The sequence below is a fragment of the Takifugu rubripes genome, chromosome 21, assembly GCF_901000725.2.
Source record: "Takifugu rubripes chromosome 21, fTakRub1.2, whole genome shotgun sequence".
Classification (NCBI taxonomy): domain Eukaryota; kingdom Metazoa; phylum Chordata; class Actinopteri; order Tetraodontiformes; family Tetraodontidae; genus Takifugu; species Takifugu rubripes.
The window spans coordinates 7,148,422-7,173,925 of record NC_042305.1 but is presented as its reverse complement, the minus strand read 5'-3'; the positions used below and the strand labels follow the sequence as shown (position 1 = coordinate 7,173,925).

Genomic DNA, 25,504 nt, shown 5'->3' with positions numbered 1-25,504 from the left:
CAAGACAGACAGACAGACAGACAGCCGTGAGAGGCAGGTCACCACAGAGGAAACACCAGAACCCGATCGCAGTAACACATGACACTTTCTCATTCAGCCAGACAGATGCCCCTCTCCCTCCCCCTCCTCCTGCAGTGACAACCATCCAATAAACAACCCCCCCCCCCTTACTTCTTTCTACTCTCGTCTCCTCTGATGATTCGGGGAACAATAGAGTCAGCACACGCCTCGTTTCCCCTCCCAGGGCCCTGCTTCCCATATGGTAATCCTCTGTGTGTCCCTGCATGTGTGTGTGCGTGCGTGCGTGTGTGCGTGCGTGCGAGACACAATAACACAAAAGGACTCTGAGCTGAACCTTATTTTCCTCCAGGATGCACTCGGCTTCTCCGGTTTGATATTTGGTTAAAGTGAACAAACCCTGTGAACGTCACTGATGGAGACATCACCGGGACAGGACGGAGGTCCACTGAGACAACGACCTCACCAGGACACACTCTAATAACAAAATGCTGATATTTGTTTTCCAGTTTGAGAGATTACTGACAGATCTGAACGCTATCATGCAAGTTCGATAAATGAGGTCATTAATCAAATTCAGGGGGTGTCGCATGTTGATTTGATCGAGGAGGAGGAGGAGGAGGGGGGGGGGGGGGGGGGGGGGTTCAGTGGTCCAGGTTGGACCAGGATGCTCCTCTGGGAGGAACATGGAGGAGCAGCTGCTGTCCTCATCCCAGCTTTAAACCCTGTGCGAGCACTCTCGCTCTGGTCAGTGTTGACCATCTGCCCCAAGGCCCCCCGACCCCCCAGGCCTGTGATGAAGACCAGCTGGAAAAGTGCATTTTGGGAAAAAGGGGGAAAGGAAGCAGAACTCACATATGATGGCCATGAGGGAGTTGAAGTTGCCGATGTTGAAGCACTCGCGGGCCACGTCGATGAAGAACTCGATGACTCGGGCTCTGTGTTTCTTCTTCACCGGCTGCAGGAGGACATGAAAATGCATCAGTCTGCAGGTGAATCCGGCTCCTTATCTCAGCGTGATGTCCTGAAAGCCTCCAACATGTTCTAATGCACAGCTGAGACGTGCAGACGGGGGCCGTAAACTGAGTCCCCCAGGTTTCATGCCCCCACCCCCATGCAAATCCAGACGCTCGGGGCTCACCATGCAGATCTCTGTGGCCACTAGGTAGCTGAGTCTGTTGAACCATTCCACGTACGCTTCCAGGTTGCTGGCCTTCTTCCGATCACTGTAGCAGCTCTGCAACAACAGCGCACGTTTAATTAGCAGGTCGCTAAAGCTGGAAGGTGGAACCAGGGTCCAGTTCACATTATGCATGCAGGCCCTTTGTGTCGATTCCTCTTGATCTAAATTCACACATTCCTCTGGCCTTACGCCATCTTTACCCCCATGAGGCAATTTAACATGCAAACACACACAGTCCCCCCCCCCATCCCCATTTCAAAGTGGCTCATCGGGGGGACGAGGAAAGCTAGCCTGAGGCACAAAGGCAGCCTCAACCCTCGCGTCACCTCTTCAGAAAAGGCCTGTTGCCTAGCAGCCGGAACGCCACACAAGAAACCCCAGCACACGCGCTCTTCCCGAAACAAATCCTTGGCAACAGCGGTTGCTAGCAGATGAGGCGGGGATGAGTTTGACTGTATTTGCTACAGCAATCCCTTGCCCTCGCCCTGACCTGACGGCGAGTCCGTCTGGGAGAGTAACGAGGCTGTCGCCGTTACCCAACACTACAGCTGCAGTGTTTTTTCTGATTCTGATGTTTGTTCTCTCCCACACCGGAAGTCAGACGCTACCTTATCGTTGTCCAGAGGGTCCTTCTGGACAAAGGCCTGGACAAACTCTTCAGGGCCGATGTAGCTGAGTCTCTCCTGTGGAAGGAAACAGAAAGAGCAGAATCCCATCAGTGGGCTGTCCCCTCCGGCTGAATCCCACAGACAGTTTATAAGCGTGATGAGGATTCCCCAGGCAAAGACCACGGGTGGTTGAAGGTGTTCTCACCAGTTCTATGTGTGTGAGCTGCTGGGCGACGGTGAACGGGTCGCTGCAGATGGACAGCATGTCTCTCTGGATGCTGGCCTGAGGCTTGGACTTGAGAGCCGCCAGGCGTTCGGCCGCCGTGGCGTTGATCTTGACCAACGCCTCCTCGTACTGGCTCTGCACCGTCAGCCTCCTGATCAGGCCCTGACTCAACTGGCCCACAGCCTTCCTGTAAACCTGGTGGAGCGACAGGATTGGTTACAACTGAGTGTTAGTTTACATTCTGATTCTACATCTAGTGTTTTATGTTGGGAGGTCACTCGGCAGTATTAAATGCCCCCCCATCCTCGCCAGAGAGGCAGGAAGGGCAGACTCTTGGCACCCTGACCTCAGGGGTCCATGGGTCATCCTGGGGAAGTCACGGTTAGATAATCCTTCTGTCACTGACACAGTTCGGCGCAGAAGTTGCATAAGAACGAAGGGTGTTTGGTTTCACATATGAGGAGCGAAGAAGTTATAGGAAACTCGCTTGCCTTGGAACCAAACCCAACAATTCAGCCTCCTGGTTTGAAATCCAGGCCTTGAATTCGACTTATGAGAAATTCTTTCCCAGGGTGATAAATGGAGCCGTTTGATGGCCGATGAGCAGAAGCCGTCGCGGGTCAATCGGTCAAGAGCGGCTCTTTGAATCGTTCCGGTTTTGCCGCAGGTGATCGGAGCAGTGAAGGCAAACGAAGGGAGATTACATTCTGATGGGGGAGGGAAGGAGAGTCTCTGCTCTCCCAGATCACAGCTTTCACTGTCGTGCGGTGATGTGACCGTGCGGGCTCACCGTGGAGACCCACCACCAGTGAAAATCTCTCCAGTTGCCACTTCTAAGTCCACCATCTGCTGCAGCTTCTGTCCCCACTGTCAACAGAGGATGGGCCAGGCCTGGATAAATATAGCCGCAGATCCTGGAGACAACAGCGCCTGACATTTCTGAGCAGAGTGGGGGGGTGGGGGGGGTGGCGAGGGGCATTCGCTCGTCAATGCTCTTGGCGTCACAAATGATAGAGTCTGTTATCAACCCTGGCAGACGGTGCAGCTCCGTTACCCCGGAGGCCTCCTTCTTTTTGGCTGAGTTATGTCACTTCCTGCGGAGCACCACCTGACTATGCAAAAGCACAAAAATAAAGTTCTATACGACGATTATAAAGCGCTGAATGGAGCTTTCATGGTGAAATAGAAAGGCTGATGCAGGAATGGTGGAATTTTAGATGGTGGAGAGAGCTGAAGCCAGATAACCATCTTGTTTTCTTCTCTGCTGCTGCTGCTGCTTCCTTATATATCCAACCACATCCATAATGACACGTCTTACTACAGAGATCAAAGTTGTGGAATGTTCTGAATGTGGTCTGGCTACGACTCTGTCCAGATGTTCAGAACGTCTATTCCGGACCGGAGACTCTTTCCCAGAACGCCACTGATGGTTCAGACATTTGGGATTGATTTTGGGGAATCTGTGAGAAATATAGGGGAAACGTGCGACTGTCACACTGGGGGAAACCCTAAAGAGAAACCCAGGCACAAAGAAAACAAACCCAGAACCTTCTTGCACTGAGGTGACTGAGCTCAGGAAATGTCTGCTCAGGGGCCGAGATGCCTCCAGGCTGGGACCAGTCAAAAGGACCTTTAGGAGGTTTTTGGCACTGGCGGGCAGTGAAATGTAAACCGCCTCCAGGAGCTTCTCCATGGTGGTCAGTTAAGATGCCATCGTGATCTCAGGTCACGAAAACTGAGCTGTTCATACGCCAATGTAAGAAGAGCTATTGAGTTTGACGCAGGATCAATACTCCTGCCAGCACTGTCGATGACCCCTGATTGAAATCTCGGGCGGGGTTGTTGTGCTTCTGCTGCGGTCGGACCGCCATTTCTACACCTCTGGCTCCCCTCGTTGCGTCACGTCGGCGTCTCTTGCTTCACCGGTGACACTAAAGAAACGTGCCGCAACGCTCGCTTCTGCAATTTCAGCTGGAGTTAAACGCTAACAGGATGACAGTTGTCATGTCAACCGTTTTGTCTGAGCGTGGAGGAGACAAAGTAAAGACGAGGCGACAAAGGCGCTTTTCCTCTGCACTCAGCGAGCCTCAAACACCAGCGGAAACACGACGCTCAGCTTTACAGTGGAGACTGACCTCCTCTCCGCTGGCGAGCCTGTGGGTCAGCTCCTTCAGGCTGCGCATCATTCTCTCATCCCTGAAGTCGTACGGGAAGGTCTCCGTCCACTCCGTCAACAGCTGGAGGATCTTTGGGGTGATTTTCCTGACTCGCTTCTGAAAACGCAGCAACGACTCATAAACACCAACGCCAACAACAATGTTCCGACCGCACCCAGAGGCTACTGTCGCTCGTACCTTGTCGGCCTGCGGGTCGCCCAGCCGCTGCTGCTCCATACACAGGTGACACACCTTCGACATCAACTCATATGGGTGCATGAAGAGGCGCGAGCTGAGCAGGAAGGTGAAAATGTACGTTCTCTGAGGAGACATGAAAAAAGGATTAAATTAATCTGTGTAAACAGTCAAAAGCAAACCAAGTCCCAGTGACCCCCCCTTCATCTCCAGAGAATATTAAAACACACTCACATCTGGATAATAGTCTACAGTGGGGACCAGGTGGTGAATAAGAGCCTCCAAGGACCCTGACACCAGGTTGTTGTCATGGTAGAAGAGGCCGGGGTAGCCCTCCTCCTTGGTCTGGTACAGGTTCTTATTGTAGCCGCTGCAGTTCAGCTGTCCCGTCAACGGCGGCGTCTGAGGCATGTTGTCCTGCAGGGAGAGACGAGCAGATGGGGACGGTGAGGCTTCAGCTGAGCTGTAGGTGCTTGACCACAGATGCGGGGGCGCGACGAGCAAACATCCAGAATAGCTCTCAGACACAAACACAGACAGCGGAGGCTTGGTTGGGAAACGGCTTGGACGCGGTCGACACCCTTCCTCCAGGAGGCTCGCTCCTGTTTTTCAGCTTTCTGTTTGGATTTGAGTTTATTTTGAACTGCAAATGCGAAAGACGCAAAAGAGAAAAAAACACTTCTTTTCTCCTGCGCTACACAAAACGGAGGTTTTCAGATTTAATGTTCCCAAACAAGTCCTGACCCACAAACCTGACAGTGACTGTCTTAAAGAGACTCCCTGCGTACGCTTTAATGGAGCAGAGATAAAAATGAAAGAACCCTGCAGGAGATGTTGATGCTTGTTTAGCATTTTGCTCACGTTGCTTCCTCCAGTGGCGCTAGTGCAGGACTGTTGTGTGTGTTGTGACTGTTGTGATGCGGGCACAGCATGACTAACACGTCCGTGTTCATGACACCAAGAGATGCTAACACTTAGCATGGCTGCAGCAGAGCAGTAAACATTAGCGTTCCAGTTCTGCACACTTGTCTCAGCAGCCCGCTGACCTCTGACCCCAGAGCTCTGACTCAGTTCCATGCCAGGCAGACTTATGGTCGGAGGAATCACAAAGGACCTTTTCAGATCGGGGGAGGGGCAGGGTAGCATCACCCTCCCCCAAATGCACACAACCCCCCCTTTACAACCTCCAGGACAAACCTACGTGCCGAGTCAGGAAGCCTGTGAGGCCCCTGCTCTGCACTGCTGCCAGGGATGGACCTGGAGATGCCAGGAGTTTCTCTGCACCTGCCTGCCACAAATGCTTGAATTTGTGCTGTTATGGGTTTTCAAAGGGGAAGACTCTAAAGGAATAAAGATGTGTAAGGGCTGGAGAGAGAAAAGATAACATTTATCACATTCTGAAACGGTCTGAAAACTCGGTTTCCACGGAAACATGTGGATACCAAACAAACACCACGAGACAGCCCATCCAACCTTTCACACGCCTGCCGCCATACAGCACACGTGTGCGCACACAGACCGCCGCTATTATTCACCCAGACAATCGCACCCATTTCCATGAGAAAGGCGAGCGCGGGGAGTCGGAGCGCGGCAGCCTGAGCATCTGCTGCGCCATGTGGCTTCCTCGAAGAGCACCAGAGATCATGAGCACCAGTGAGAGAGGAGTCAAGAGTTTTGTTTGTTCCTGACATTTCTTATTTTTGAACTGAACTCAGTTGCTCTTTTGTCAGAAGCGCCACAGCGAGATCAGAAGGAACTCCTTCCAAGAATGAGCAGACACCCGGAAAAAGCCCCTCTGGGTTCAGATGAAGACCAGCAGCAGGTGATCGAGGACTGAGAACACACTCTGCTGACTTTTCCCAGCTGAGATCCCTGTTCTTCCAGAATCCCCCAGTTAGTCAGCTGCAAATGAATCAACGCTTTATCTGTTAGCAAATCAGCAGCCGTGGAATCCGGCTGACCAGCAGAACGTTGCTGAACACATCTAGTGACAGGCGCCTGATTCCTGAATCACTTTGAAAAATTCTACCAAAAACAATTATTTTGGTAGTGGGGCGGCGGGATGATGCCACCTCCACCATTGCTACCAGGGCTGAAGCCAGGAGTGTCCCACTGCTCCGACAGCTGCAGCCTTCGCTATAAGCTAAGGAACAAAGCAGAGAATGTTTATACGCAGCAACAACTGAGGCTCACTGATTTACATTTGGCTTCCAGGTGTCTGTGTAGTAGCAGGACTGTGTGTGTGTGTGTGTGTGTGTGTGTGTGTGTGTGTGTGTGTGTGTGTGTGTGTGTGTGTGTGTGTGTGTGTGTCCTCCTCGGGCTCGACAAAAAACAAACCCTTGTTGGTTTAACGTGGCCGCTGGCTGGGTGGCAGCTGAGGGTAAACAAGCAGAAACGCCACAGTTTGGTTGTCACAGCGGTGTGTGTGAGTGTGTGTGTGTGTCTGTGTTGGTGGGGGGTAGATTGGATGGATGGTTGTAATTATGGCCCTACTGGAGGTTCAGCATGTGAAGTTATTTGCCCCAATTTGGAAAAAAGGCAGTTTGGGTCAAAAATGATGTGATGTTTTATTCTGGCATTAGCGGAGACACACACACACACACACACACACACACACACACACACACACACACACACCCTCTGATGCATTCAGGCCACGTGGACACCAAAACTTTGACTGCCAAATGTGTGCTGCTGCATTTCTGTTGTGAGGACGGGTCATTTTTGGAGCTCCGGTAAATATTTGGAATAAGTTTTAAGTCAGTGAAAAAAGGAGACAAAGGCACCAAAAGGCTTCAGGCAAAATGTTGATTTAGAAGTAAAACCCCTCCTTTTAAAAGAAATGGCCTCATTTACAGGTGATTTACGCACAGGCGGGGCTCCTTCTCTAAAGAGAGAATGACGGCGTCTGCCCCAAAAGCAAGTATCAAAGGTTCTTCCCGCCCTGCCCATAGTGTTAATGATGGCTCTAGATGAGGGTCCTGCAGCACTTCAGTGTAGAGAATAAAACATTCCCACGGTCATTGAAGCACACACAGAGGGCAGATGCTCATGCGTGTCACCATTTTCACAAGTCTTTCTGCAAAACTGGGACGTAATAAGAGCTAAAGAGAAAAAAGCTGCAACTCTTTTTCTTTGTTGAGGTGAGAAGGATGACAAAAAAGAGGACGGGGGGGGGGGCTCCTAGACCCTTGGAAGGGCTGATAGTAAATCACCAGGTCTCCCCTGATGTGTAAACACTGAAATGCATGAGGAATCTCACTCATCCGTGGCTGCAGGAAATGAGGGTGGGAGATAACAGAGTGGCCGGGGTGAAGAGGCCACACTGGAATAAAGTGGAGGCGTTCTAAATAAAGATGACAGTTTCAGGCAGCAGTGTGGTCACACCTACGCCAGAGCAGGTAAGAATACACTTGATGTAAAGGAGCAATATCAGAAAGAGGAAACTGAATGTGACAAAAACAGCCTGGTGGCCTAAAAACAGCTCTGGTGTGAACTAAAGATGTGTTACCAAAGAGGAAGATGTGACATATCTGACCACGAAATGGAAAACAAACTCAAACACTGAATCATTAGACCTGATCTGCAGACTCAGAATCACTGATCCGATGGCGACGAGCACACAGAATGGAGGGAACCTTCAGGATTGAGGCTTGTGTCGATGCAGCACACACACACCTCTACAGAAACTATCTCAGTGTCTTTAAGACACCAGAATAAACAAGAGGAAGGACGATCCAAATCACATGGAAGCTGATGGAGATCAGGACCTGTCTAGACCATGAAATCCTTGACGGCCGACACTTGATGGGGCAAAGGACGTGCCAAACTGGGAATTTTACATTTCTGCTGCTCGGCCATTTAAATACTGTCAAAACACTCAGGCGCCAGATCAGCTGAGAGCACATCAAGTACACAAGAACCACAAGTCTTCCACAACAGTGGAGATGCAGCTCCACAGCCACAATAACTCATTCAGGGTTTCCAAGGGAGCCTCCCTCACATTCCCTGAGTCCCTGCCAAATCACCAATAAACGGATTGAACTTGTCAGCACATTAAGGAAAAGCCCGCTGCACGCCTGCAGTACTGAGCAGAGGCCAGGAAAGACGAGGAGAGACGAGGGATTAACTTCACTGATCCTCGCCGTCTTGAAGGGGAGGACAGTGGGAACAGGAGGGGGGAATCCTCTTAGCGTGGAGGTAGTGAGGGTTAAAAATAGTCCGCCATTGACACCGATTGCCAAATAAATCGGATTTTCTGCTTTACATTCTGCCGATCACTTGTTGAAACCGCTGCGTACTTGAATCATTACGCTTGTTTTACATTTGGATAAATTCGCTCAGAGGGCGCAAACCAACCGTAATCTACTGAATAATCTAAACTGCTGCTGGAGTCTCAGCGGAGCCGTAATGCTAAGAAAGCGTCTGAGGGTGTTTAAAGGCGGTCAGAAAACCCTGATCTAGTTTAAGGCTGCAGAACGAGTGCGCTCTTTGCGCCACCTGCGCGCAAAAAAGAAACATTCAGCACAAAGCAGCGACATTTTCCAACAACAACTCATCGTAGCTCACCTCAACAGGCGGTGATCCGTGTCACAATCTTTTCAGTATCCTATTTCCTCCCCAAAAAATCTTGGAGGCGACCTTTACGCAGCGGAGACTTTCCCAATGTGAATGCGCCGATGAAAGCCCGCAGTTCTGCCGCTCCGGTGGGTCAGTGCGGCATCACTCACGCGTAAATGTCGGCGGATAAATATGGACGTTGGTGTTCTGGCGGGTGTCAGAGCAAACAGAGAGGCAGGGTCCGCACGAATGAATGACAGCTCGGGGTAAGTTCCACCTCCTCCTCGGCTGCCTGATTCTGTGTTTGAGCTCCGCAGCGCAGCGGCCCCAAGACTTCACCGCGAGAGGGGAGGCGGCAGCCAATCACAGGACAGATCTCAGCCCCAACACACCCTCCCCGCCCTCCCCCCTTCTCCAGTTTTCGATTTCAATAAATCCCCGTCATCCTTCCTACATGTTTCACTTCTGCTATGACTTTCTGAACGTGGCAAAGACAGTGGATCCGTGCGCGGGCGTTTCTGTGTGAACCTTTGAGGGACTTTTTTTTTGGGGGGGGGGGGGGGGGGGGGATTTTTGCAATGATATCACTTGTTATTCACACCCAATGGTTCCATTTGGCGTGACTAACAAATGATATTTATGATCAAATGGCAAATATAAATAGCACAAAGGTGCGAAGACATAACTTTCAATTATAACAATCATGTTGATGATGAATAACTTCATTTCTGTCCCTATAGCAAACTCGAGAAAACTGTTATGACCTTTCACATCTCCAAACACTGAATAATCAACTTTGCTACTAAAGTTTTGATCCAAAACTGAGCAGAAATCTACTTATTTCATTATTCCACAGCACCTGCTTTTATGAAATACCAATAATCTTTACCTGCAACACACTGTCAGACATCAGCCATCACTATTGTGCTACTACACTGCTGCCACGCAGGTCTCTGATAAAGAAAGAGCTTTGGAGAGGACAGCAGTTTTGGTTCCTCATGAGGACGTGAAATGTCTAAATATGGACCTCAGGTGATTCCTGACACGAAAAATCCATTCTGAGTGACTATGACGAGAAAAATCCCTCGAGGGCGAAACAAGTGACACTTTACAGTTGAAGGAAAAATACTTTAAAATCCCCCAAAGTTCCCGAAACACAAATAATCTTAAATTCTTCCTTTATTGAACTCTCTCAAGTAGAGCTACCTCATTCTCTCAATTAAAGGTCTAATTTTAAAATGTTTTACGCACAAAGATAATAAATCCCGACAGTCAACCGTAATGAATGATCATCCGGCGACATTACGTAATCTGCTGTTATTACTGCAGATTTACAAACACGTCCTAATCCAGCTTTGTTCGCAGTTTGACCACAAACATCAGGACTGCAGACGGTACCGTGGACACAGGGCTAAAGTGTAGTCAGGACAGAACTAAGTTTCCATTTAAAGATCCACATCCCATCTGTGGCTCCGTCTCCATCGGTCCCTTAAGTATTTGTCTGTCTGGTTTTGGAGACGGTGCGAATACCAGTTAGACCAGGGCTGATTACAATCTGGTTCAAGAGGTTGGAGAGGTGGAATTCTCCTGATCTGGTCACAGTCTACTCACAGGTTGAAGGGCTGAATGGAAGCTTTTCAGTCTATTGAGGTAACACACACACACACACACACACACACACACACACACACACACACACACACACACACACACACACACACACACAGACCACAGCTTCAAGGCTTAGTGGTGGTGGTGGTGGTGGTGGTGGGGGGTGTCCCACATCACACAGAAGCTTAAATCTTTATTATGGTGGAGATTTAATTGTTTAAAACATCATAAAAATGTTTGGTCAGCACATCAGCACCATATCAAAGACATCAATCGTGAGGCTGGTTTGAAACTGGATTTATTTATCTGAGAATTCCTGCTGCAAATACAGCAGAACTCCCTTCAGGATCTATTTGTGAGTCATCTGAGAAGGAGTCTCTTACATGCTGAGTCTGTATTCTGGGTCAGCTCCTCTGCTTGGTTTAACTGGTTTCCAGCCTACATTTGACCCTGGAAATTGTCTGTCATTCAATCAAAATCTCTTTTTCATTTATTTGTTCCACCAGAACTGAAATAATTCTTCCTGGTGTGATTCGAGCTAAATTGTGCCTCTGCGACTGCCGGGTGTCCTCCACACCTGCACCTCTGCTCTCTGGTCAGACTGGTGAGGAGCTCCAGAACCCTGATCTCGTGCTCCATTCGGGCCTTCTCCCTCCTCTCCTCCCTCTCAGCCATCTCCCTCTGCCTGCACTCCTCCCGATGCAGCCACTGGGCCAAGAGCTCCTGGTGCCAGCGAGCTTGATCCTGCCGCTGATTCTCCAGCTGCACAAGGAGGCCCCGCGTGTCCGACATCATCCGCTGGAAGCAGTCCGAGATGTGCCTGACGATGGGCTCCAGGCAGCTGGAGTCTGTGTGACAGTGGGCAGTGGTTGGGAGGGTGGGGGGGTTTGGAGGACCGTGGAGTGGAGACGCAGTGGATCTGTCACGAGGGGCAGAAGCAGGTGGGGGTGCTATTCCATGTGGAGAAGGAATGCTCAAACTGGTTTCCTGAGTAGCTTTAAAACAGAACAAAAACCAAAACAGAAGAGAGATTGTAACTGGCAGCCAACACTGTTAGTCAGTGAAAATGATGAGGGCAGGGTTAGACTAAACTAAACATGCACAGACAAAGAAAGAACAACTTAGTGCAGCCACATACCTGCAATCTCTCCATTGGTTGATGATTCTTGATCCTCTTCTGGGCATGGGCCCCTCTGCTGATGTGGGAATCCCGTATTGCTAAATTCAAACACATCTGCTGAATGTTCTACACCCTCCAACTTGATGTCAGAGTCCAGCTGCCAAGAATAATGGCGTTCACCCTCCTCCAAAGAGCTCAGACTTGGTCCTCTCCTCTCCAAAGAAGCAAACCCATGTCCAGTGGCATCTATATTTAAACATGGTGTCCGATCTGGTGAAGCAGTATAGGGCCCTCCATTACCTGTTACGGCCCTCCGACTCAAAACAGCATCCATTTCTGTAAAGTATTTAAAAGTGCAAGGCTGCGAACTGTCGACACTCCTCTGTAGTTTGGCTCTCACATAGTTGGCCTTTAGAGTTTTCACCCGGAGCCGACACTGCTGAGGGTTGCGGAAGAAACCCATTTCACTCATTCGGGCCGAGAGTTGCTTAAAGACATGGCGGTTTCGGAGGTTCTCCGCCAAACTCTTCTGGATGCGTTCGTCGCTCCAGGCACACAGCAACACCCGAGTCTCCTCCACGGTCCAGTTTACTGAACGCTCGGCCTCTCGTTTTCCTTTGCATTCAGAAAGAGTGGATGGTTACAGTAACAGCTGGGATATCACCTCTGCACCATTTCCAAGAGAAACATCATTTAAACCCATCAGTTGTGGATGTAATAATGGTCATCAATGATGTGTCCTGTATATTTCATGCATAAGTTAAGCTCATATTCTAATTAAAACAATAACATAACACACATCTAATATGACCACATTTGTTGTTGTTTAATTACCCTACCAAGTATCTAAAATGTAGATTTACATTATATATTTAGTCTGACGAGCACAAAAGACGACTATGTTAAAATAATGCAGATATTACATGAAAATAAAGTTTTGACCGCCTGCATCTGATCATTTAGTTTAGATGGAGTTTAGAGGAAGCGGATGATACCATCTAGAAGTAAAATTGAAACCAACCTGCTACAGATGAACTGAAAGTTTGACTTATCCACAGTTCAGATACTTTACGGTAACAGAGTTTACGCAGACATGTGGAATGTCCCGAGAAATCTCGGCGAATACGCGATAAGAAATGAAGCATCAGTCTGTAAGAAGCTACATTAGAGGCTAACAGGAAGCGCTTGCGGACATTATTACATCCCGCAAGCTGTCCTGTCAATTAAGTCCCAAAATAAACACGTCGAGTGGTTAAAGGTTTCTTACTTCTTGCCGTCGAAACAGAGTTTGTCGAATTGATCATCGCAGGATTCATTTTTGGAAATTCGAAGGGATGTAAACAAAGCCGGCGGTGCCTCGGAAACAGCCCACTTCCGGGTAACGCCGCTTCAGCGCGTGATGTCACGCGCCTGGGCTGGAAATAGCGACTTCTTAAAATCCCCAAAACATAAAATAGCAGAATAATAAAGTTTTCCACAAAGACACATCTAAATTCCATCAGACATTCTTCATATTACGCATTTATATATCGTCCCAGTTACTTTCATCAACATCATATAATTATAGTTAAACTTGCACATTATTCGTACGTGTGCTTTGCATCTGAGAACACCCTAGAATTATGTGATTATATATATTATATAAAAAAGCTGATTTTTTAAGAAATGTCAAAAGGGAACATTTTGCCCCCCCTTTTTTTTGTTTGTTTTTACAGTCGTCTATTTGACCCAAGAGGCATTTGTTGAATGGAGCGGCCATTTCCACTAAGACCCCTAAATTCATGTCAACATCTGAATATCAAGAGAGAAACATCCAGAGGAAACACCTCCAACAGACGAGGATGTGTTGGTGGTTTGTCTTGAGCATTCTCAGGATGTCTGTTAATCATGTGATGTCCCTCCTATTTCATCTTCTCTAATAGTCAGTCTTTCATCTACTAATACAACAATTAGTGGGAAGGGAGGGTCTCAAAGTGTTGCTAATGTGGATCCAGTCAGCCCTCCTGCTGGTGCATTTGCATTTTCAGCATTCAGCCCTTTCTGACTCAGAATGAGTTTAAAGGGAATCTGCAAAAGAAAGAACTGGTGTTCTTTGGTGTTCTTTACAAATAAAGACAATTTTCCAAGTGTCTGACGGAGAAAAGTGTGTAAACCATACATTTACTACATATCTTTATTTTATATAAATGCCAACCATGGCATGTCTGAGAGACAGACACTTCATGTAAAAAAAAAAAAAAGACTCTCAGACTTAAATATTCTCAAGAATAGTGGAATTAATATGACCACCAGAAACTGATTACACAACAGAAACTGTCCCTTTCAGTACTGTGCAATGACCTCACAAAGAGGAAATAAAAGTTCTAAAATAAGGCTCAGGGTTTTTTTTGTTTTTTTTTTACCTTTAGGAGCATCAGACAGTGGTCAAACGGCGAAAGTGGAGCAAAAACGCGTCACGTAAAAATCCAAACACAAAACCTTTGGAAAACCCCACCAAAATTGCTCCTAATTCATCATTATTACTGATGAGCTGTACATATTAGAAGACTGACAATATAGGGATGTTGAACAATTCAATCACCATCAAGCGAGCGGCTTTGAAAGCGCAGATGAGAGTAAGTGGAAGCCAAACAAGTGTGACAGAAAGGTTGCTCACAGATTGACTATTGCGCAATCAACTTCAGTAAACAGCAGAGAATCATGAGACTTTTGGTCATCAAAGAGGCACGATGGCAGAATAAACGTCAGGCTGATAAAGTGGTTTGTTGTACAAGCTCTGCTTAGATTTTATCCTTCTTTATCTTGTAAACTACAGCAATGGTAACACACACACACACACACACACACACACACACACACACACACACACACACACACACAGACTCATGTAGCAATGATGAGCCTGTCACAGAATAGGTAATTACAGGCAGAGAGGAGCTGAGACAGTTGACTGGACATTCATCTCATTACTCAAACATGCCTCCAGGCTTTTCTCCAGCGGCCGCCTGAGCCTCATCACACACTCTCCTCTTACACAAACAAAGGCACACCATCCCTTTTTAAGGACTCAAAGCATTTCAGATCGATGTTTGGCCGCTAACAGCTGCCATTGGTGAACATTAGATTCTCTGCAGCATTTACAGGGATGACTATGTGTCTGTAGACCCTCCTGTGAACTGAACATGATGAGAGGCCGCTTTCTTTTATGTGTGATTTGTGGTGCAGAAAACCAGGTCAGTGAGCATACAGTGAGGTGTGGCGAGGTACAGACGGCTCACACGCTCAAAATGGTTACAGCAGTTCAGGCTGAAGAAGAACTGAGGCTACCCGCTGAGGGAGGAGGCGGGCTGATGCTACCTGACCGCTTCACATCAGAGGTTTGAAACTTTCACACCGCGAACGAGTGTAAGACTCAAATCAGGAGCAGTTTGTGGAATCTGCATTGACTCTCAGACTGAGCAACTTCGCATTTATGAGTTCTCAATCCTCCATGACTGCTTTCTTCTGGTGGTTTTAGAACCTCGATGTTGTTTATATCTGTGTTCTTCTGTGTGTTTCTCACCACCAATGAAAAAAAAACAGTGAAATTAATTATTAATTATTAATATTTAAGTAATGTAAGTTGTTCTAAATGCCTTCAAGCTTCAGAGTTGTGCACACTTAGTGCAAAAAAACATGTTTATATTGTAAAAAAGGCAAAAGCAGCATCACAGAGGATTTTTGTTGTTGGAGTTCTTATCACATTCTTCAGTACATCCATCTCCAAAAATAAACCACACAGGCTGCTTCCATCATCTGTGACTTTGGCATGAGAAGGATTTGTGCAATAGATGGAAAAACTCGGCCTTAACGATAAAATTTGTTTAATTTAGGTGGCATTTAGATTTGTTTTCATGTTGTAAAAGTTAATAAGGCTTTTGTCTAGCAGCGATTTCCCCACCCATGAACAAAAGCTAATGTAGCATTCAGCTCCATGATCGTGGCACAAAGATGCGTTCAAGATACATCAAGTATTTCATCGCCTTGTTGACCATCAGTCAGTGGTCCCAGCTTAGAATTCCCAGTATTAATAAACTCATCGGCCACACACTCCCCAGCATTTTCTAGGTGAACAGCTCTATGGGTCATTTACATCTTCCAGATACAAACCACATCTTTCAGCTCTGCCCCCTGACAGCTTTCCCTTAAGAATGCTCTGTACAGCAGGCAGAGAAAGTCAGGCTTTTGGACTGGAACCATAAGCTGCTCATTGCTTGTTTATACTACAACAACGCATGCAGACGCTGTTTGGCCGTGGCTGCCTTGTGCAGCTGCGAGGCATGTGCCTCCCCTCCACGGTGGGATGCTGAGCCACAGGATTTTAAAACACACATGGAGGAACCACAGCAGGTCGTTTATCAGCTGTAAACGTAGCCTTCGGAGCCGTTGTGATGTTTTTCAAAGCTTCACTGCAGCCTCTCATGTGAAGGACTTGGTCCCTCGCCTGGCTGCCCTCTCATTTGCTCGTATTTTTATAGTAGCTACCAATTTGAAGAGGCCGCTTTGACCGATAGCAAACTTCTGGCAGCCGACTGCCTTTCAAAACATTTCATACGTGCGGCAGATGTGTATACAGAATGAGGCAAACATTGGCTGTTATACGTTCAACAAGAGAGATGCGTTTGAGACGTGGTGATGAAGAAGTGCGGTTGTGGTGTAACGACAGCTCTACAGTAAATACAGTTCCTTCATCACATGTGGGTCACAGGCAGCTAAGATGATCCTCAGTCAAAATGCACATTTCCCATATGTCTCAGGAGCATCTGGAAGTCTGAGCAACCCCGCAGGGATTTCCACCTTGAATTCCTTCTTTCTTTGTTCGTGCAGTCGGCTGCTTCAAACAGGAACTCAGAACCTCAAAATGGAACAAAGAGTTGAGAAATTTCCCTCAAAAGCTTTGTTTTAAACAGCCACATTCCAAGAGGTTGAGCATTTGTTGTCCTCATCACATAAATGTCTTTATTCTTCACCTGCATTGTGATTAAATAAGGCTGAACGCTGTTATTGGTATCATCCATCTCTCGGTGCGCTTTTGTTTCTGGAATCCAGACAGAATTGAAATTCATCATTCAGCTTTTTCCCATTCCTCTGTTGCCCCCTGGGAGCCTTTGGATTGCTTGGAATGTGTCCCTCCTATGTCACCGAGGTGACCCCCTTTTGGTGGCCGGAGAATGTCCAGCATGTCAACGCCAGGACTGTTTTCACAGCCCTGAACAAGTGGCTGCGTTTCTTCTGGTAAAGTGATCCTGACCACACAGGAGGAGCCCTCCTCTGTAACAACCCATCCCCCCACCCCCAAACCACAGCAAACATCTGAACTCCTACTACTGTCAATCAGCACCTGATTCTCCCAGCAGATGATCACAACCATGTGGAGGAACTGCTGGGTCCAACTGAAGCAGGAATGTGTTTCTATACCAGTGAAAATACATTCTACTTTCTCTGGAAGCCTCCGAAGGTACAACGTTCGCAGTTTGAAGACCAAGAGCAACAACTTAGAGCATAAATCAACAAAAGCATGAACATCCCAAACCTGTCCCAGTCAGGACATAGCTGATCATTTTGGAGGACAGCAGAGATCAGAGTTGGTGTTTGATTTCCGAATTTGCATCAACATTGCAGAGGTTCAAGAGCTGCAACAACAAACAGTACAGGTCATCACACAGGGATCTGTATCCCAAGCAGGGATCTGTGTCCCACACAAGGATCTGTATCCCATGCAGGGATCTGTGTCCCACACAAGGATCTGTATCCCATGCAGGGATCTGTGTCCCACACAGGGATCTGTATCCCAAGCAGGGATCTGTGTCCCACACAGGGATCTGTATCCCATGCAGGGATCCGTGTCCCATGCAGGGGTTCTGCAACCTGAATCCACTTTGCACCTCCGGAGCCATAGAAGGTAATGAGTTCCAGAGCTGACATTGTTCTCTGAGGGATATTTGGACTTGCATTGTTCTGCTGTCCTCCGTCTGGACAAAGTGAGATGTGTGGAGTAAATCTTTAACTTAAGAGTAAACACTTTAAGTTCCACTGCAGTCGTGGAAGCTACAGCCTGATTTAGATATGGAGGATGAGGAGAAGTCAGTTATTAAAGTGTGTTTATTGTGTTTACTGACACACTTCAGTTCATATTTATCTGCTTGTGTGTCTCCTCAACTGTTTCTGGGCCCTTTTTAATGTCACCAGGAGAACGAGTGGGTCGCACAAGCAGCAGCATTTGTAGTTTCCTGGACTTTGGCATCATGCTCCTCTCCTGGTTCGGACAGGGAAGCACTGAGCCCAGTTCCCGATGGCTCTGCCAGAAACAGGCGGTGGCCAGATTCATCCACTCACCTGCCATCAGCAGTATGAGAGGAAGCAGGTGCAGATGAATTAGTGAGGAGCGCCGAAGACCCAGGAGCTCAGCCAAACAATAATATCATTAACCACATAAAAACAGAGGAGCTCGGCTGGGACGGTGGGGAGATACTGGACTGGGAACAGCAGTAATTAGCCCGAGCAGCTGGGAGCATGTGTGTGTGTGTGTGGGGGGGGGGGGGTCTGTCTTTCTGCCTGCCTGGACTACTTTTATGTCATTGTAACAAATCATCTATCATATTTTAACGGCACTGCTGACCTCAGAATGTCTGCGTCTCTTTGTTTATCTCACACAGTCGGTATTCGGGGGGGTGATTTGGAGGAAACAAAGGAAACAATGAGCCACCGACTCCCCCCAAACACACACACCTCCTTAACTAGCCCTCCTCCTTTCACAAGAGCAGGACATGGTGAGAGCTGAAGCCCCACCCTGGAATAACAAGAAACATCCCAGAAGGCAAGAGGTCCAGAAGGTTCAGGGTGGGGTCACATGAGACCGTCAGATGTTTAATCATATTCACATCATCTTCACACTCACACTCCGCTTTATGGCAAAAGCATCTCCATAAGCACCAGAACTCCCTAGTTTCCATACATACATACGGTCACTCAAACTCTGGAACAGAACCGGGGTTCTGTGTGGATCTGGTTACCATGTGAGGCAGATTTGTTCCAGTTTTGCTGTGCTGCTGTTCCAGTAAATCCCTGCTCCAGACAAACGGATACAGTGATTATTCTGATTATTCTTCACAGATTCCCTGTGAGTCTCTAGTGGTGGTTGGCTGGTATCAGGTCCATTCTGCTGTGTTCTGGCACCAGAGGACCAGACAGGCGGCAACTGTGGCAGGTTGAGCCCACATTTGTTCGCGACAACTGGCCTGATTGGGACCTGTCACTCATCAGTCATTGTGTTCTGATCCACCTGACACGTCCCAGTGCACGCTGCCTTTGACTCAACCGAGTCACCGATTGGTTAGCTAGAACCAAGTCCTGGGATGCAGAGGGTGGATCTGCATGAATTATATATTGCTCATCTGTCAAACTGGTATGATGTCACGTTGGTTCTGATTACTGGTTTGACAGGCACAGCTGATGCAGCCAGGCCCCCCCAGCTGTCCCCCCCATTAAGATTCCCTGTTCCATATGTTCTACAGACCAGCAGGCTCACTGAGGAACATAGAGCGCAGCAGTAGGCCCTGGATTAGATCTGGTGTGATCACCATCACATTTTTAAGGGAGTACACCACCGCCACTCCCAGTCCGTCCCACAAGAGCCAGACTCGCTGTCTCTTTGTGGATGTGAGATAAACTACAAAACACGATGACGGCTGCTTTGGTGGAGGCTTTACGCTGATGACGCACAGAGGAAACAATGGTCGTGTGTGTGTGTGTGTGTGTGTGTGTGTGTGTGTGTGTGTGTGTGTGTGATGGCAAATGACTACTGACATCACAACAAATTAGTCACGGTTGCAGCAGGATGTAATTTCATCACAACACACAAACTTCATGCTTGAATAATCTCTCTCTCTCTCTCTCTCTCTCTCTCTCTCACATGCACACCCACATGCACGTGCCTAAACACCGTGGCTACCTCGGCAGCCGCAGGTGCTGATTTGCAGGTCTGGAGGAGAGCCAGCACACCAAAGGTCCGAAACTCAAGCATTCATCTGTCTGCCCGTTTCTGCTCTGATGGATCCACATCATTTACACCTTCTTTTCATCATTTGGCCTTGAGTGCTGGAACTACACTCACAGAGAAATGGAAGAATGGTCCAGACGTCCGGGATTACGTCATCTGGCTTTATGTAAGAAGGACATGGTGGTCAGTGGAACGGGCCTTTTAGGGCACTTTTCTCATCTCAGAGGATGGACGGATGGATGAAGGAGAGTGAGGGGTGCTGGTGAAGCCCCAGTGCCAGACCTCTGTGACAAAGAGCGGCACAGATGGCGGCCCTGAGCTGGCTGGCGTTCAGGGGACCAAATGGCATTCCACAACAGGACCAGATGGACCCATGCGCTCTCTCCCTTTTTTGCTTCTGAAAAGAAGAAAAACAGCAAAAGCAAAAGAAATGACAAAAACTGCAATGACTTCATACAAGGGAGGAGAAAAACATGCGGAAGAAACTGAAGGAAGCAGCTTTCCACCTGCCTTCCAAAGCTCTGTTCATCTTTAAAGAAGCTCCAGCAGCTGCAACTTTAAAGATCTGAGGCAGAAAAAGACAAGAATAATTATTTGGAGGAGGGACACGAATGCTAGCACACATGTAGGTCTTTGATGGAGACTGAGGTTTCTACGTGACATGTGCAAAAACATCAGTCACACCAGTCTGATGGACAGTTATAGTCACACAACCGAGCTGACCTCAGGACAGGAACTGTCACTTAAATTTGTTTCCATTTCACCTCTGATAGCAATCAACCCACAGCTGCCAACACTAATGTGAAAACCAAGGAAACAATGACCCAGAGTTCCTCTCTTTACTCTTAGAACTGGGATACTTCAAAGGCTGAATGGGATTATTTCACCATCCAACCCTCAAGGCAGCACACGGGAAGGAGGATTTAACAGAGCTTGCATAGAAAACATAAAGGAAAAGAGTCGACATTCTTGACGGGAGGCGTTTTCCGCTCGTCTGTTGGCCTTAAACTCTAAAGCCTTCAATAAACCCGTTGAAGAAACCTGAGGACACTCAAGTCTTCAGCAGGGATTCCCAACGATAACACGGCGGCGATAACATTGACTATTAGTTCCCTCTGCTGCACAATTAATCAGCAGCAGGAACAATGAAGAAAAAAACAGGAGTCGTCGATCCGGCAACTGCAGAAACACGGTCAGCTAGACAACGTTTCACATCAGGTTTATTATTATTTAAGGAGCTACGACTCCCTCCTGTTATTCTGGGGAGATTCAAACGTGTTCAGACGTGTATATGAAATATTAAAGTACAGTAGTTCTCCACACAGACAATAGAAGAAGTAGGACACGTCCCAGCACTGGGGGGGGGTGTAAAAGAGTCTGAGAACACCCTGTACAGTAACTGATGTATCAACCCTGCTCAGATGTGTTTTAGCCCTCAAGTTTAAACCCTGCAGCTTCTTATGCTAACAAACAAGGTTTTAGAGCAGCTTTGAGCACTTTAAGCTCAAAGTCCTTCCTTAGAACAATGCTCTACTTATGTAATGAACTTTCCTGCTTGAATGCCTTTTAATTTGGATTTTCTGATTCATTTATCTTCCCCGTGAGGTCTTTGTGTCCATAAACATAACAATGTGTCTATGTGAGTAACCGTGCACAATGTGTGGTGTTAGTGCTATTAACTCACTTGCTGCAGAAGCATGACAAATTCAATTTGGCTTTCCACAAAAGACTGGTTATAAAAGGCGACCTGAAGGAAGGCGTGACGTTTGGGTCTCTGACACGAGTGATTCGGCATGTTCAACCCGAAACGCATCTTTTTGAGGAGGGGCGTCAAACAAGAGGAAGCGAACTTAAGTTGTTCCTGCCACAGGTTAATCTCAGCAGTAAATGATGCAAGTGTCAGCTGGAGCACAAAGACCAGAGGATGATCCTGGTGGATTAACCCCCACTCACAGAGCACAATCTGTCCCTCCACATAAAAACAACCTGTAGCAGACAAAATTCGACCACAGAAAAAAGCCAAGTTTCAAAGTCATGGTCCCTTTTTTCTTCAGCCCTCCTCCTGGTTCCACACTTCTGTTACCTCCTCCTGTTGTGCTGCGGAGCTTCGGTCCAGTTTGAGGCGCAACATCAGCAGCTAGACCCAAGGAATGCAGCAGAAAACTGCTCTTGGGTCTGACCAGCATCATCCACCTTGTGTTTAAAACATGGAGAGAAATGGAGATGTGCACATGTCTGAGACAGCCAGGACTCAGGGTCCATTTATTGGGGACACACAGTATACTGGTAGAACGCAGGCAAAATGAAGGGAAAAAAAGTGTATTTTTGGATATCTACAGTCACCAGTGAGAGCCTGATGATGCTGGTAACCATGGTTACATCCTGTCGAGATGCAGCAGCAGGAGTGGGATTAGAATCCGTCTCCAGTTCCTGCTGTATTTGTCATTTGTGTCCCATTCTCTCAAAATATCATCCCGACTGGCCTTCTCTCAGGGGAAGCGCGGGGGGGGGGACACTCCTGCTTCTCTGCATTGGGAGTAATTAGCCTCGTACCCCTGCGTCTCCCCTCACTCACGCCTGTGGCACTGTGTGTAAATGAGCTCTCGTCTCCCGTCTTCCCTCCTCTGCTGGAAACAGAACCGGCGCCTCGCATGCATAAAGCAGAGTTCAGCTTTGTTCCGTGATGACGCCCCAGTTTTCCAGCAACCTCAATGTCATCCTCAAAGGAAGCCAATAAACCGTAGAACGTAGATAAGATGAGCAAGGGAGGTCAGGAAGTGTTCGACTGCAGGAAAATACACATTTATCTAGAACAGCTTTGAGCGTTGAGGTTTGGTCGTTGTGAAATACTAAACTAAACTGTTAGACGTGGTTCTGCACTGAAAACCGCAGCGGTGAGCGGACACCCGGGGAAGTGCTGTCATTCTCCATAGGAAAACAATGAGTCTAGCTTTAAACATATCTGCCAATGACGGGGCCAGCGTGAGGCGGCGCCGGTGCCATTTTCTCGTAGATTGCTTCAATCACAAATACGGACGGTATCAAACCAGCTCAAGTCCGAAAGTCCGACCCCAGCCGGATCCCTTAAGAAGAGGAATTGCAGGATCTGTGCTGTTATTTTTCCAAAATGCCCTGAAAGGTTTGACATTAAAGGAGAGGAGAGAAAATCCAGCTCCACAGAAGACCGACAGAATGAGGTTATCAGGACAGTTTCCCCCCACAGATATAGAAAATCCTTCTGCTGCAGCTCTCCTGGTGGGGTTACGGTATTAAAGTCACCTGGTCGGACATGACTGGTGACTGGAGAGTGATGATGCTGGGAGAGAGAACATGATGAAATGATGCTTTTTCCTCAGCGCTGCTCCCCTTGAGCAAGGCAGTAAATTCTGTCACGGTCTGCTGCAGCTTTGGTGATGGTGCTGCTGTGAATTAGGACATGAGGATGGATGGAGGCTTTGGGTACAGGAGCCTCCTGTGGCCTGCTGCACTTTTAATCACGGTGAGTCGGCAGAATTTAAAGACCTGGTTTTCAGCAGCATCCCAGTGTTTCCAAATGGCACACCAGGACCTTCCTGTTGGCTCCTCTGTTGGTTTGCTCTGACGTTAAGCCTCCACGTGTTCCACAATGAGTTATGAACCAATGCTGATAACTGGGACACAGCTGGAATGACCGCAGCTCCCAGTTATGTCAATGCCGGCATCTTTTCCATGGCCTCTTCATCTCGCACTGCCGCTATCAGTAATTACCTTCTGACATATCAGACTGGTTTGAACCCTGTTTGAAGATGTGAGGAGCGCGTCTGAGGGTCTCTGAGGAGCTATGGCTGAGGTCCCTTGCATAACAAATGCCTTGAATCAGGACCAAGTGACCTAGAACTGCTTATGTAAGCTCCTCTTTTCAGGTCAGAGTTATGGGGAAGAACTTAACATCTAGGTGACACGTTCACATTTAAGTGTGGGTCACTGCATGTCGGATGGTCTGGCTCCCACACCAGAGAGGAGTCCACCTCCACCGCGGTGATCTTTGCTGCTTTTATACTTTTCATTTCTACCTCCTGAATTGAAAAAGGAAGAAGAACCTTCTGCTGCTCTCAGGGTCACCGTGCTTCTTTGTCATATCAAACACACCTGTAACTGCTCCTTTGCTTAATAAAACACTCGTGAAGGTGAGCCACAGACGGACTGGCGTCACGAGGGTTTTCATTTATTCATGACTGTTACTGGTGCCGAGACTGACAATCGTGATGTCACCACAGGGCTTAGAGGCTGGAAGGTCACCCTGGACAAAGAGAGACTTTTCCAGACCAGATTTCATTCATTTAGGTTTCTGATCAATCAAATAGACACACGGGGCCTGTGGGAAACTTTCAAATTTTACCCCAGCTGTAGGGTCAAGCTGCTCATTACTATGGTTACACTAGTGGCGCTGATGAGGAGGAGCACATGATCGTGAGGTCAAAGGTGAAGCCATCGGTGAGAGTCTGCTGGCACCTGCTTGGTGAGGCGGCAGGAAATGGAGAAGCAGAACGATGGTTTCATCTGGAGCTATTCTCTAAATGTGACTTGATGAACATTTTATTTCTTGTTGATGATCCTGCTTGTTTGAACATGTGAACTCATCACCTTCATGAATGATTCTGCATGATCATGTGATCACATGGGGTTCTGCAGTCACTGTTGAGGTTCACGTCTCATCATCTTCTCTGTAGCACAGAGAGCTGCCTTTGAGGATTCCGTCCAATCCAATTCCAAAGCAGCAAATTCTATCCCCTCCTCCCCCTCCTTGAAAATATTTAAGCAAAAACAGTTCAGCTGGAGGTCGTATAAATATCAAGGAGAAGAATGCCACCATAAAACTCTCCAAAAGTGACTCAAAACAAGCAGCAAAGGTTTGATGGTTCTGACCCAGATATTCCCGACCAGTAAAGTAGGTGTTAAACTGGTCTCTGCTGGAACAAACTGGTTTCTCGTCACCATTATACAACATCTTTTGGGTCATTTCAACATGAAAATGGCTGTTTCTCTGCGCTCCTCCCTTCCTTGATTTCTCCGAGCAGATTTCAGATTCAGCTTATTTTCATACATTGCCAACAAGAAGGAACACGTGTATCCGTGTGTGCACATACCCTTTAACAAATGAAGTAATAAGAGCTTTTATTGCCACCGGCCAGGATTACCCATGAATAAACCATCAGCCAATTCCTCCACCCTAAATATATAAAAAAAAAAAAAACCTCTTTTATGTCCAAGATTAATTTGTGTCTCCGTAAATGGCAAACAGGACAAGCTGTTGGATATTTGATCTGAAACTCTATTTGTTTAAAATCTACATGCGTACCCAGCCCTGAGCGGTTTTAATGCATAATTTTAACCTAAATGTGTCTTTGTGCGCGGACCTGATAAGGACGGCTTTCTCTCCAATTTTCAGAGCTTTGATTCTAAAGGGCATTTGGACAAAGAGGTATAAAGACATCCTGATCGTTCACGTGGCAAGAGAAGGAAATATTGTCATTGTTTAAAAAAAAAAAAATCCTAATAAGATGATTTTATTTCTTTATTTTGTTTAACAAACGAAGTCACCACATAAATTTGAGCTCTGATCCAAAAGGTCCGACAGCAAAGATGAACCGACAAAGAGTCCAGCCAACTCGTCTGTCCCCCGCTTGATCTGACTGGACAATCGGTCAAGATTCGCACAACAACCCGATCCGTCCGATGGCCGAGCTGCTGAACTCCAGCCTCTACCAGCTGTAATGTTCTGAACATGTGGAGATATCAGATATGTCGAC

The 25,504-nt window shown here is 47.5% G+C and overlaps 1 protein-coding gene across 3 annotated transcripts in view; it reads right to left on the bottom strand.

The window, feature by feature from the left end:
- The window catches only part of rasgef1ba (RasGEF domain family, member 1Ba), a 39,421-nt gene that overhangs the window by 4,709 nt on the left and 9,208 nt on the right, over nucleotides 1-25,504 (bottom strand). The window contains exons 1-8 of one of the 3 annotated variants that reach the window (XM_003974536.3): nucleotides 8,956-9,275; nucleotides 4,621-4,803; nucleotides 4,390-4,512; nucleotides 4,171-4,308; nucleotides 2,015-2,230; nucleotides 1,810-1,884; nucleotides 1,160-1,255; nucleotides 874-976 (exon numbers count right to left, since the gene is read on the bottom strand). In XM_003974536.3, coding sequence (XP_003974585.1) covers nucleotides 874-976; nucleotides 1,160-1,255; nucleotides 1,810-1,884; nucleotides 2,015-2,230; nucleotides 4,171-4,308; nucleotides 4,390-4,512; nucleotides 4,621-4,797 — 928 coding nt within the window. In that variant the 5' untranslated portion in view covers nucleotides 4,798-4,803; nucleotides 8,956-9,275. Of the gene's footprint in view, nucleotides 1-873; nucleotides 977-1,159; nucleotides 1,256-1,809; nucleotides 1,885-2,014; nucleotides 2,231-4,170; nucleotides 4,309-4,389; nucleotides 4,513-4,620; nucleotides 4,804-8,955; nucleotides 9,276-10,838; nucleotides 11,553-11,695; nucleotides 12,293-12,944; nucleotides 13,093-25,504 lie in introns of those variants that run through there. The other 2 variants (XM_029829729.1, XM_011615342.2) reach the window with 2 other exon arrangements.